This window comes from Microchirus variegatus (genome assembly GCF_963457635.1).
Source record: "Microchirus variegatus genome assembly, chromosome: 7".
NCBI lineage: Eukaryota > Metazoa > Chordata > Actinopteri > Pleuronectiformes > Soleidae > Microchirus > Microchirus variegatus.
Window position 1 is genome coordinate 6,442,339 of NC_139808.1, and position 13,429 is coordinate 6,455,767.

The 13,429-nt window shown below is 40.6% G+C and overlaps 1 protein-coding gene across 1 annotated transcript in view; it reads right to left on the minus strand.

Annotated features, from left to right (window-relative positions):
• Window positions 1–13,429, minus strand: part of asic1b (acid-sensing (proton-gated) ion channel 1b) — a gene marked incomplete at both ends in the record, with an annotated part of 200,556 nt that overhangs the window by 12,756 nt on the left and 174,371 nt on the right. Inside the window, one exon of the mRNA XM_083892814.1 lies at window positions 5,663–5,790. Coding sequence (XP_083748940.1) covers window positions 5,663–5,790 — 128 coding nt within the window. The remainder of the gene's footprint in view (window positions 1–5,662; window positions 5,791–13,429) is intronic.

The window sequence follows — 13,429 nt, forward strand, 5'->3', positions numbered from 1 at the left end:
AAGCATGTCACAGACGTGTTCATTAGGACACCAGGGAACTTGGTTAACTTGGTAAAATTGGAGAAATACAGTATAATATGAGTCCTTTAAAGACATTTTAGCATGCTGTTAGCTTGTTAGCTGCTAGCGTGTTTAACAACCCCAGTCCCTCCCTCCCATTCATTAAGCAAGCGAGAGAGCACAAATGAACTGGTAGAAAGGAGCGAGTCAGCAGCATGACTCAGTGGACAGCAAAAGATGAGGATGGAGAAAAAGCTTAAGTTTTTACTCACTGTGATAAGTAGAGTGAAAGTGCTGTTTTTTTGTTTTTTTTTTCTTTTGTGAGTGACAGTTTGGCCGGCTGAAAGCCCCAATATCATTTTTACGCCGCAGGACTGCTGAGTTGAGTCGAGTTGAGTAAAATGTGACCAAACTGCATTAGATTAATGAAGAGGGAGCCTGCCAACCAGTGGAATAAATAAATAGATAGGAGAAAAGGAAAGAGAGAAAGGCAAGAATCCCATTAAAGGGAGAATCGTTTTATTACAGGAATTGTAATGAATGTTGAAGACGGGGGGGCAAGGCAAAGGTGGTGGTGAGAAAGTGAGGACAACAAAGGGAAGGACATTTGCATCGTGCAAAATCCTGCTGCGGCCCGATGACACTCGGCCACGCTCACTTGTAAGTGAGGACGTGACGAGACTGGGATAGCGCTCAAATTCATCCTCCTTCTCTCCCTCCATTCATTATGCAAAGCTCCGTGGCATTTTATGGGCCGGGGTATATGATTGGTCTGGCCACAGAATTATTCACATCTGAGAGGAAAATAACCTAAATGTGCTTTAATTCGCTGAGCAAGACAGATTCCTACAAGGTGACGATGGGGAAAGGTTTTTTCGGTTTATATTAATGTTCTGGGCCCAAGTGTCGCACATATGGAGAATGCAAATAGGCTTGAGGTCTCTGAGTCGCACATGCACACCAACAGTTAGCTGACTTGTAGCTCAGTGTTTGTTTTCCAGCCTCCTCAGCCTCCATCCTATTAAATAAAAAGTAGCCTCTGCTTTCAGGTTACTGATTTTTGTCATCTGTGTGCAATGCAGGATTGAATTTTCAACTGAAATTGTGTTTTCACCCTCGTTTGTGTGACATTTGTCTTTGACAACACAATATAGCGCAGCGCTTACCCCGTGGGCCGGCTAATTTCAACTCACACGAGTCCGACAAAAGCTGCGAGCGGGGCCGGCGACAAGTGTATGACAAGTTAATGGGTGGCTCTGCCAGTAAACAACACGTAGCGAGTCACAATTTGAAAAATCCAAATACAGAACTCTTTGTCTCGACAGTGTTCGAATGCTCCGTCACAAATAAAGGGACTGGATTCGCAATTTTACTCTGTAAAATCTTGGGGGGAAAAAAACATTATTGTTGACTCAGCCTCCGGTGTGTGTGGCAGCACTGTGGGTCCAGCTGCTCGGTTAAACAACAACTCTCTAATCGTTTTTGCATTTGACTTTATTTTTTTTTGCACCGTTGGACCTTACAGAATTGGCTATGTGAAACGATCTGAGAAGTTTAGACGGGGGGAAATGTTTCGTTTGGGTAGAAATGCTAATAACTCACAGAGACTGTGAGATATATAGGAACCTACCTAAACAACACTTTTCCTGTAGAAGTCAAAATAAGTTGGAAGCATTTGGTTTAAAGGGGTCATATTATACCTTATTTCTCCATAAGGATGAAGCATCACAGCAGTTTAATCACCCTGCCAAAACAGCCCCGCTCAGAACGTTTGGTTTAGTAGTATCTCTTTAGGTCCACCTTAAAGGTCTACTTTAAAGGGACAATGTGTAGTATTTATGGGTTTATATAACCCAAAATCCACTTTTTTATACATATTATGTGCTCCTGCATTGTCTAGTCGCTGTATAATAGTTTTTGTTTCATTTTCGTAGTGTTTCAAAAAGTCATGTAAAAGCTGCGGATACCGTAGCGCTCAGGGAAAGGAGGGGGTGAGCAGAGGAGCAGTTCTTTGTTGTAAATTTCAGCCTCTCCTCTAGATGGCACTATAAATTACTTATTTCCCCTTTTAAAAAAAAAGTAAAACGAAACAGGAAATGACATCAGCCACAGAGGCTACTGGGAGCTAACAGCAGTTAGCATTTGGAAAAGTGATCATTTGCAGGCTCTAGCAGGCACATTGCCGTCATATATAACATGTAAACCACTGGACAGATAAATCCTCTGAGGCTGGAAGTTTGTGTAGAACTCTGTGCTGCACTGTGGAGCCAAGAATAGAACTTCGCGGACTTCCGGTTTTTTCAGATACCGTTGCCCTCGCCAGCACTTTTTACGGTGTTTTACGGACAAAGCGGAGCTCCGCGAGACAACAATTCCAGGAATTTAGCGCACTGTGAGGTTCCAGTGAGCGCGGACGTCAACATCGCGTGTTTTATCTTAGACTGAGGAGGACCACAAAAATATGAGTGAGTCATCTTTTTTCAGACTTTTTGCAGACTCCGCCGAAATATAAGTATTAAAATGATTAAAAAGTAGATTTTGCATAATATGTCCCCTTTAAAGGTAAAATATTAGAATAGAAATGATTCTAATTTATTCATAATGTCAGGCAAATATAGTAAGAGTCAAATGTACAATTTTTCTCTCAAATGTTGTGGGTCAAAGTGTAAAGTAATCATAAAATGGAAGGAGTCCAAATTATGCACTCACAGTAATAAAAGTGATGTTTTTCTGTTTTTGAAAAAGAATGAAACCATCTTTTTTTTTTTTTACATCAATCGATGAACCACCAAGTGTAACTACATGGATTTGTTCGATTGTTGTTGTCAACACCCGGCAGCTTTTTGTTTGTGTGCAGAGGCATCACTGTGTTCCCTGTTTATTTACTCTGCAAAGCCTGTGATAACCACGCTGACGCTGTCAGCTGAGGTCAAGATCTGAGCAGAGAGAAAGAGAGAGAGAGTCGGATGATAGTGCTCTGCTGTCTGTTCACATGATGGAGAGTCATTAGATTTAATAATCACTTGGTGGAGCTTTAACTACATTCAGAACTTGACATTGTAAAATGACATAGTGTCTCTCTGACAGGACTGCCCAAACAAACAGCTTGTGCTCACTGTTAATCCAAAAATCCAAATGACAGAGACGAGGACCGGCTAAAGGAAAATCCAGTGAAGCTCTCGGTCAGTCAGCCTACATCGGCTGTAGCCGTCAGGAGTGTCTCAGGGGCAGTAGATAGATTCTATACATGGATGCGGATAAGCAGTAGAGTGTGAAGTCGACTGGGCCGCTCGCCAATTCTTCATCATCAACCCTGGCAGCATCACCTGACACGAGCAGGTTGCTGAAAACTCTAAAACACCCTTCAATTAGGGTTTTCACATCGAACCTGTCACGTGAAACGCCGGACTTGGCAAGTCACAAAGGCTGCAGTTCGATAACGCTGTATTATAATGATGTTATTGACGACGATGATGATGATGACGACGACAAACTTCATGGAGTGAAAACTTTTTTTAAGCACCTTACTGTTAACGCCGTCAACGTTAACGCACGTTATGCACATCCACGACGACTGACCGGAAAAAGACGCGGGTGACGTCATGTTTTACGTGATTCCCGGTTGTTAAAATTAGTCTCTAAAGCAGGGGTCACCAACGTGGTGCCCGCGGGCACCTGGTAGCCCGCAGGCAGCCAATACGGTGCCCGCGGGCTCACTTCACTTCACCTCACTTGCATGTATCCGTATGATCGCTCAGTAAAATATCTTTGATATTGTTTATAAAAACTGGTAATCGTTAGGAGTAAGCACTGGAATTAATGTGTATGCAGTTGAATGCATAATATTAATCATTTAAATGGTAAACAAACAAAAAAATATTATATGGTAGCCCTCCATATTATTTTTTACCCTTAAGGTAGCTCTCTGTCTCAAAAAGGTTGGTGACCCCTGCTCTAAAGTAACGTTCACAGGTACGCTGGTTATTTTCGTTTAGTGATACAATTTTCGTCCGACTGTAGGCTCGCTAACGGCGCTAAAGGTGCAAATGCAGCTAACATCGCTAACGGAGCTAACTGGTAAACGGTGCCTGGACTCCGGTGCCGCGGCACGTAAACAGGATGTCGCGCACGTTCTGGTCAGTCGTCATGGAAACACTTCATGCATTAATGTGCGTTAATATTGATGCCGTTAACACACCCAGTGCTATTTAGGACATATGCTATGCACTGTTATTTTCTGTTAATACTTTTAGTAGTTTTCATCCTTGCATAAAAATAATGGTATCTGGTGGTCGACTGAAAAAGGAAACTGCTGAAAAACTTCCATTAGCTAACAGGTTATATGAAATACATGTATTCATAACTTGCTTAACCTTGAATGGACTTCAATAATGTCTGTGTTACCAATAGAAGATCTTTGAGTGAGTCCAACCATTTTCTTTTGATCTCATTTTTACATTTATTACACATTGAATACTGGACTGAAACTTTACTTATAAAATAGATTTGCCAAATCAAATCACAATATCTGTCAGGGGGAAAAAAAAGAAAATTATATTTGTTCGGCCCCACCCTCAATGATTCCAGGATACAATACAAACTATGAAAGTCACTGGAACAGTGGATCAGGTTTTCCTTTATATTATATCTACATTAGTTCAGTCAAATGGTTATTAGTAATAGTCATTCTGACATAGTAATGTGAAAACAGAAAATAGGTGCTTTTATAAATTCCAGGGCCGGCCATTTTATTTCAGTTTATATCAGTTTATTAAAATTCACAGGATTGAGCGTACTATCAGAATAAAATCTACAACTTCATTCTCTTAAATATCAAACATGTACTTAAGGAAATGTAAAACTGGGATGGTATTAACCCAGTACAACCCAGTGGTTGACGGTGCACTCTTAGAAATAAGGGTTCCAAAAGTGTTCGTCTACAAGGGCTGAGGTTCTACCTGGAACCATATTTTCTTCTGAAAAGGGTTCTTCTTTTTCAAGGGTTCTTGGTTACACTAATGGTTCCAATAAGAGCCATTTTGATCCGGAGAACCCTTTTAAAACCCGTTTTCTGAATAAAGGGATTTTAAAAGGGTTTTTGGTGGAACCCTCCAAAAGGGTTCCAGGTGGAACCTTTCTAAAAAGGTTTATAAAAAGGTTCTACTTGGAACCAAAAAGGGTTCTCCTATTAGGACAAGCCTTTGCACTTTTATTTCTAGGAGTGTGCCACTTTTAGACAGTTTGAATAGTCTGGACCTGGCTCACAGCCACAATGAATGGTGGTAATATGTAACATCATCTGTTTTTACTGATATATCACTCTGACCCACAATATTACGCTGAAATCATTTAACGCCATTATCAACATTTAATTACACTTTTAACAACCTGGCCCTTCCATTAAGCCTGGTGTCAGAATTTAGGATGTCCCCTTATGGTCAGTGAGGTAGTTTAGTCCTGTTTTTATGAAACGTTCATCATTTTCTGACATTTTACTTGTTCCATTTAAATCAGCACGTGCATAGTCAGTATATGTGGGCTTTGGCACCAGTTACTCGTTGCTCAAATCATTGCAATATTTCTTCTTGTATCTTGTAGATATTAGGAGCATTTTACGATCACTCTCCTCTGCAATAAAGATAACAAAAATAAAGAGACATACCCGCTGCTCCTGACAGGACACGAAGGTCTGAAACCCGGGTGCTACTCCGAAGCCCAGCTGGTCTATGAACGGGGGCTCTTCTTGGGTGTGGATCTGAACTTTGATCCCCGCTTCAAACGACGTCTCATCTGTCGATAAGAAGAAGTTAGCACATTTAGAACATGTTATAATAATACTACTAACAATAATAATAATACATCCTTGCAGTGATGGTACAAGTTTGACGCAGTCAGTGAAAAATACGTTGAAAATCAGTGACATGCGAGACAGGATGGGAAAAGCATTTAATTATAGCCTCAGCTGACCTTGAAAGAACCCTTCCCGATGACTAAGTGCTTATTCATTTGTTAAATACGCAACGACTTGCGCAGATGATAAAAAAAACAAAACAATGCAGAGTTTCAGGACTTTAACAAGAGCAGGAATGCAGTGAAAGGATAAAGGAGATGGACTTCCTGAGCACAACGAGTGGCGACGTTATGCGCCTCAGAGGACTCTTATCTAATGCAGAGGGGAAACAAGTGAGTGAACGGGTAAATTAATAAATAAATGATGATGATGATAAAAGTAAAATCAATACAGCTGACAGCTCCCTCTGCTACAGCACTCTGCTCTATAGATATTGAGGGAGGCAGATGGGGGTCTTTGATACTGAGATCAGGGGGAACATCACAGTGACACATGGCTCAAACCTGTGCTGTACAAACACAATTCTATCACATCTCCACACTGCTGGCATTACTTCTGGTGGTGATGGCACACTGGATTCCAAAGATTTAGCTCCTGAGCACCCCGCCTCGGGGATAAAGTAGGACGTCTGTTTCCTGCCGTCTTTTCCTCTCCGCTTGTCACTTGGTATTGTCGTCTCAGCGCCGGGTTTTCTCACCATTTTTTCAATTAAAGAACTCGGGAGACGTAGCCCGCATTCTGCAATTGCTTCACATTGCTCTTCTGAGACTGGATACAAAGATGTTGCTCCGCCGCTGCCAAGACAAAATGCTTCAGGCTCGGAAGCAGCGCGTATACATACGTACGGCACTTGCCTGCCGAAGTACGCGTCATCTTGGAGTCACGGCCGTCTGTCATCTTTATTTAATGTGGGTGATCAAATTTGGCCTGGATTGTGGAATTAACTGGAAACTTAATCACACTTGACACTTAAAGCTCCAGTGCGTAATTCCGACTGATTTTTTGTTGCTGCTGATTACATTATTCTGCCACTGTTTGGGCTGATTTTGGGGCGTTATTTGTGTGCTATGTCCTTCATCTGCACTTCAGCCCCGTCAAGCAATGCTATCAGGCATGACTGAGGGAGCGTTTGTGTGTATACAGCAGCAGAGCAGGGGCAAGAATCAGCTTTTCTGCCAAACTGTTGAGTGATTAGGGCTGTTTGATTTTGCCCATAAATAAAATCCAGATTTTCTTCTCTCAAAACCCGATTTCCAATTACGATTTTTACGAAGACCTATTCGCCTAAATATTTTCGGCCTGTTAGCTTGTAGCGGGGGGTACAGCACGTGAAGCAAATGTTGGATATTTTTCCACGTCCTTTCGGTCTAAAAACCACCACGTGAAAACAAAACCGGCAGATTTACTTGCATCAGAGTTGGTGGTGGTGTAAACTGCTGCCTTTCCGATACGTATTTTGCTTTTCATCGGAAGTGTCGAAGCCGTACCACTTCCCCACAACGGACTTGCTCTTCGTTTTTTGGGACGAAATCCAACGTCAACACGTTTGTTTACAATCTGTGGGGAGAGTGGAGGCGGAAGTCACTACGGCAACACAGCGCAGCCAAGACACATGAACGGGGGCTGTACCGTAAATACCCTAGTTAAAGTGAAAAATTGTTTTTTTTTTACGATTTTCATGTTTCAACATTGTCTTAACTCAATAATTGCTAGTACGATTTAAAGCTCCCACAGAGTGGTCCTATCGCAAATACTGTATATGTGAGTTATGGAGGTCTACTTACAAACATTAACTTGTTTTTATGGTCAAAAACCTCCTAGTTGCTAGAAACAAGCAGATAGAAATCTCTCCTCACTGAAGCTCTCCTCAGTTTCAGACCAAAATCTCACATCCAGAAGACAGAACTGTGTTGTGATTGGCCAGCCAGCGTGAGCTTTCCAAATTGTCTTGTGATTGGCCAATACCTGGAAGTGACGTAAATAGCACGTCAGCTCTCAGAAGCACAGCTCCCCCCTCTGGAACGGTGGATGCACTGCTACTCATTATCAAAACATTGTTTTAACAATGTTTAAAAATGGCTTCGTCACGACTCCCCGCCGCAGTCCCTTTATGACTTTGACCCGGAGTCAGACCCAGAGTCAGAAGACACTGACGCTCGTGAAACACCTCCACAACGGACGTTCTTCTACGTTTCAATGTACGCAACCGGATGTGCCCGGACTAGTGCCCGGAGCAGGAGGATCTGCTGTTCAGGAGACGGGATCCTTACGAAAGGATTCCGTCTCCTGGCCTATGAGTGATCATGGTTTCCGAGCAGTGAAATGTATTCCTGAAACGTTTAGTGGGCGCATATACTCCGACCTGTTTGCAAACTTCTTGCTTCTCCTCTGTCTTGATATGAAACAAATCACTTCCTGCACAGCTGAGGACTGTTGCCAGGTGACCCAAGATCTAAACGGCGTTATAGTGGAATATATATATATATATATATATATGTATATGTATATATATAGAGAGAGAGTCGTGTGGAGCTGTTAGGCTTAATCAGCACTGTGTGAACTCGTATGACACTGGTATCTGCACTGAAATTGTGTTGTTGTCTTTGATTTGTTGAAATAACCAGGAGAGGATTTTACAATACAAATATATAACTTTGTCACACCCGCCAACATATACATTTTAAATTATCATTCCGCTGTGCTCTCTTGTGAATACTTGATCCCCTAGAGAGACAGGCCGGGGTTATCTCTAAACCACCATGCGCCCCAGCAGGAGTGAGCAGTATTGTTCTTGTGAGGAGTTTATTTGCCCCTCTCTGTTTGTCTGGGTTTCCTCGAGGCACTTTTCCATTTCCTCCCACAATCCAAAGAAATTGTTTTTTTTGCATGAAGTAAAAACTCTAAATTGCCTGTAGGTGTAAATGTGATTGTCTGTGTTTGCTGTAGACTGACACATTCATGGACACATCCCCAGTGGAAGCCTGTCATACTTTCCTTTCACAAGCCTGCAGAGGATAAGCAGGTGTAAAAAAAAAAAAAAAAAAGGATGATTTTTTTTTAGTATCTTTTCCCTTTTCTAAGTACTCGTTTTGAAGGGGGAAGCCTTGGATCAGTGGTGAAGCAGCTCCTCTTCCGAACCCCAGATCAGGGATTGATCCTGGCTGCACGAGTCTACATGTCAATTTGTCTCTGTGGCACATCAAATTGCTCACCGGCTGTGCCGGCAGCATGGTTTATGGGTATCGTAGTTGTGTGATGATGGGGGGGGGGGGGCGGGGAAATAAAGCACTCCATACGATGTGAATGGGTGAGTGAATTGAAGTGAATAGGTAAATGGCAAAACTGCAGCGTAAAAGCGCTTAAATGTTCCGCATAATTACAGACCGTTTCCCGTTCTGACCTTGGTTTTACATACATGCTTTTTCCATGTGAACGCTGAGATTTAAGGGTAAAAACCTGCAGTGCGGAAACGCGAGTCTCCTCCTGTCAGTGAGAGTAATTACACAAACACTTTCAATGCGCTCTCATGATGGACTGTATATCCTTGCTTTTGATTGCCTTCTGTTCTTTTAACCTTAATCCTTCCTCTGAAGGCAGGAGGTTCATTTTCGTCTGGAGGAATCAAGGAAAATGTCTTAGGCATTTTCCAAGGTTTTTTCCCACCACAGATGCTGTCGTATATTTCCTGGCTGCTGTAGCCCTCAGCTGTGACAAACAAATCCTTGCCGTTTCAGGTAAAAAACAGATTTTTAAACTATGGTATGTACTGATAAATATACAGGGAGTATGTATGCCATGTGCATGGCATTGATAGGCTTAATAAGAATTCACACAAGTCAATTTATAAGGTTTTGAAGTTCACCTTTACTGTCTCTTGTTGCTGTGAAACTGTACATTTTATGATTGTGGAACTAATAAAGGATTATCTTATCTTAAACCATGTAAAACTCCTTTGGATTGCCTTACACTGCAACTAAAAGAAGCTAAATATGAAAACCTATAAAACCTAACTGAGTAAGCATCATTTGAAGGTTTTAACCCTATAACGCCAAACGTATATATATCATATGTGATACATACGTTTTTTTGAGCCCCCCACATGAGCAGTGTGACAATTCCTTGACAAACCCGATGTACAAAATGATGGGAAACCCGCCAGAGAAACCCCACAGAGATGCAAGCACTGCGTAGGCCAATTTGCCCATGTGTGAAAGAGTGCATATTTGTCTGAACAACTGCTTTCAAGCCTACCGTCACTCAAAATAAAAAGGTTGTGAACCGCAAAATTAAAAAAATACCTGCCTTCCAGACTTCTACCCCGCCAGTTCCATTCCTGCATTGTTTTTGTTGGATTTGTTTGTGTATTTTTTATGATCCAAATTAATATTACCCTATATGGAAATTGATATTTGAAAAAAAAATGTTGTTTTTTTTGTTCAGAAGGATCAATAAAGGCTCCAGTTTCAAAGAATTTGAATTTCCGGTCAATTATTTAATGGTTTGGGCTTTACAGAGTTAAGGTTCCCAGTCAGTAATATTAGGGTTGAGAAAGTTTGACATTGTCTATTGGGAAACACCAACATGTAAGCTTTTGTATTTTTGTGTGTATATCCCACAACGCATTCTGAATTCACTCAAACTAATCAACTAATTGGTGATATAATAAATATGTCAAAAAAAAAATAAAACACCAGTAATAATGCAGGGACACAGGGACATTAAATTGGACACATGCCTATCAATATTAAAGCCTCTGGGACTTTGCCTGATCATATTTGACAAAGTGAGTGTGTAAATATAAGGGGACAATGAGGTGAATGCAGAACGAGTGATTTTTTTTCTAATCGGTTTGACGTTATGCATGTGCATGTTTGATAAATACCAATTTTCCCGTCTGCTCTCAACACACATTTAGCGCATTTTATTATGAGCTTATTTTAGTGTGTGTGCTTTGATAAATGATGTCCCAGATGTTTGCTTGGCACATGGTGAGCTGCAGGGCATCCAGCCACCCCCTCCCCAAAAAAAAAACAGGTAATAAATGTTGTCGTAATGGGATTTATCAAGACCAATCTGTCTCATTTTGGACCCGATAAACAAAAGTGATAAATCTGTGTGGAAAAAACAAAGACATCACAACAAGGATGATCGTTTTTTTTGTTTGTTAGAAATGTCGGTTTATGCTGTTGTTGACTATATTGGCCCAATATGCAACATGACTCAAATCAGATTCGGGGAGTATTTTTTTTACTATTTTGAAAATAGAAAAATACAGTATTTGGATACATGGTGTCACTGTAGTTTATTTTGATACATGTATTCGTTGGGTATTTGTATTTTTGCCCATGCATTTGTATGAAAGCGTGCCTGGGCCAAGGCCAAATGTGTCTCGCTCTTATAACAGGAAAAAATAAAAGGAAAAAGAAATAACCAAACTCATACATCTCAACACAATGTTTGTATTTTCATATTCAAATCCAAACAATTCGCTGAAAAAAAAAAAAAAACTGATTAAATATTGAAAAATGTCCTTGTTTATCCATGTGCTAACAAAAATGCATCTGACCTGGAACAGTATGTCATCATTCTAAAATACACCCGACAAACAGCACAGCCTCTAAATCTGTGAGATTAGATTACATGTCTGTGTGCACTGCAGTTATTTATCGCATCCTTTGGTTCTCCAGCACACTCGCATACTCATTACCTTAATTATTTATCACATTTTTTGAATGTACCTACTATATTCGCAGGCTTTTCTGTGACCACCGTGAACCGCAACGTTCATTTCTGAGGGAATGTGAAACATTGATAACAAACGCACACGGAAGCATGAGCCGCCTGCATTAAAATCAGAGCTTTCAGAGTCCAAGGAGACCGACGCGCGTTGATGAGAGGTCGACCCTGAACGGATGAGTCGTCTGAGTAGTCTCAATTGATTTCATCCTGAACACATGTTTCTGTACCTGTTTGAACCGTGGCGCACTTTAATCCACGTGTCACTCAGCGACAAGTGACACAATTATATTTATAATGAGGGGAAATTATACTAAACATTATCTCGCCGTCTTTCAACAGATAAATGTATGTGGATTCAGTAAGAAGATCCTAACGGATAAGACAACGATTTGTTTGAGAACTCATTATTAAGCAGGGGTCTCAAACTGGCGGCCCCCAAATCAATTGCATGGGGCCCACCAATTAATATTTACTTATAATGAGTTTAGAGCCAAAACTGATTACTAAATTCAACTATTTTGATAATCGATTAATTGGTTCGAAGCTTTTGTCATGATTAAAACAAGATTTCTGATTGTTTTAGCTTCTTTAATGTGAATATTTTCTTCGTTTCTTTGCTCCGTATAACAAATAAATCATTAAAACTCAATCATTTTGGTCTGTGGACAAAACAAAACATTAGAGAACATCGTCATTTCCAGGTTTGACAAACACTGATCAAGTTTTTTTTTTTGGACCAAACTAATCGTTTCTCATAAATGAGAAAATAATCAAAAGATTAATCGATTACCAAAATAATCATTATCAACCAATCAAATCAATGTCACATTTTTCCGTTCCATATTAAAACAGATTATGTGAAATATCATCATAAATATTATTATTTCCATGTCTTTTTCTCAAAAAGTTGGCCTTTTTTTTTACTTCCCCGGCCCCTTACTGACCAAACTAGACACTCAGTGGCCCCCAGGTCATTTGAGTTTGAGACCTCTGTGTTAAAGGAAAACTTTACACCGATTAGCATTTAGCTGTGTTTCGCTAGAATAGGGGTAGTATTTTTGAAAAATTGTGCTATTACGTGCCCACCAGTGACAATTGGTCCTGTTAGTGTAACTGTTAGCAAAGATGGCGGACACTGTTTACATTCTGGGAATAAGGTCCCGTCCCCCTACGGGTGGGTCTTCGGAATTGCAGAATTAGCGTTAGCAGTTTCAAGCCTCGGACCAAGTGACCAAGTGTAAAATAATGAAGATATCCCTCGACTCTAAAAATACTCCCCCTTTTCTAGTAATACAAAGCTAAATGCTAATCAGTGAAGTATTCCTTTAAGAATTTCTTTCTCGGGGTAGCTCAGTGATAGCGCGAGTTATCGGTCAACTTGAAGGTTGTGGGTTTGATTCCGAGCTCCGCTAGTCTTACATGGTGATCTGTCCTTGGGCAAGACACTTAACCCCACGTTGGCGGCATCATATGAATGGGTGTGAAAGATGAGTGATAAAAAAAAAAATGCACTGCACACAGATGAAAGTGTGTGAAACGATAGTGTAAAGCAGCGCTGAGTGGTTATCAAGACTAGAAAAGAGCTGCTCTATAAATACAAACCATTCACCATAAATTTGGCCTAAAGTAGGCACTTGGTCATGATAGTAAATATAGTGATGGTGATGTGTTAGGTGTTAAATATGCAGTGAATACAACCATGTTAAAGGTGTCTATGTGAGCCATTATCTCTGCACCAAACACAATAACTTTAACTTCATAAAGGTTTTAAAGGTCCAGTTTGGAACATTTAGGAAGATTAACGTACAGGAAATAAATATTCTAGTCATTAGTGTGTTT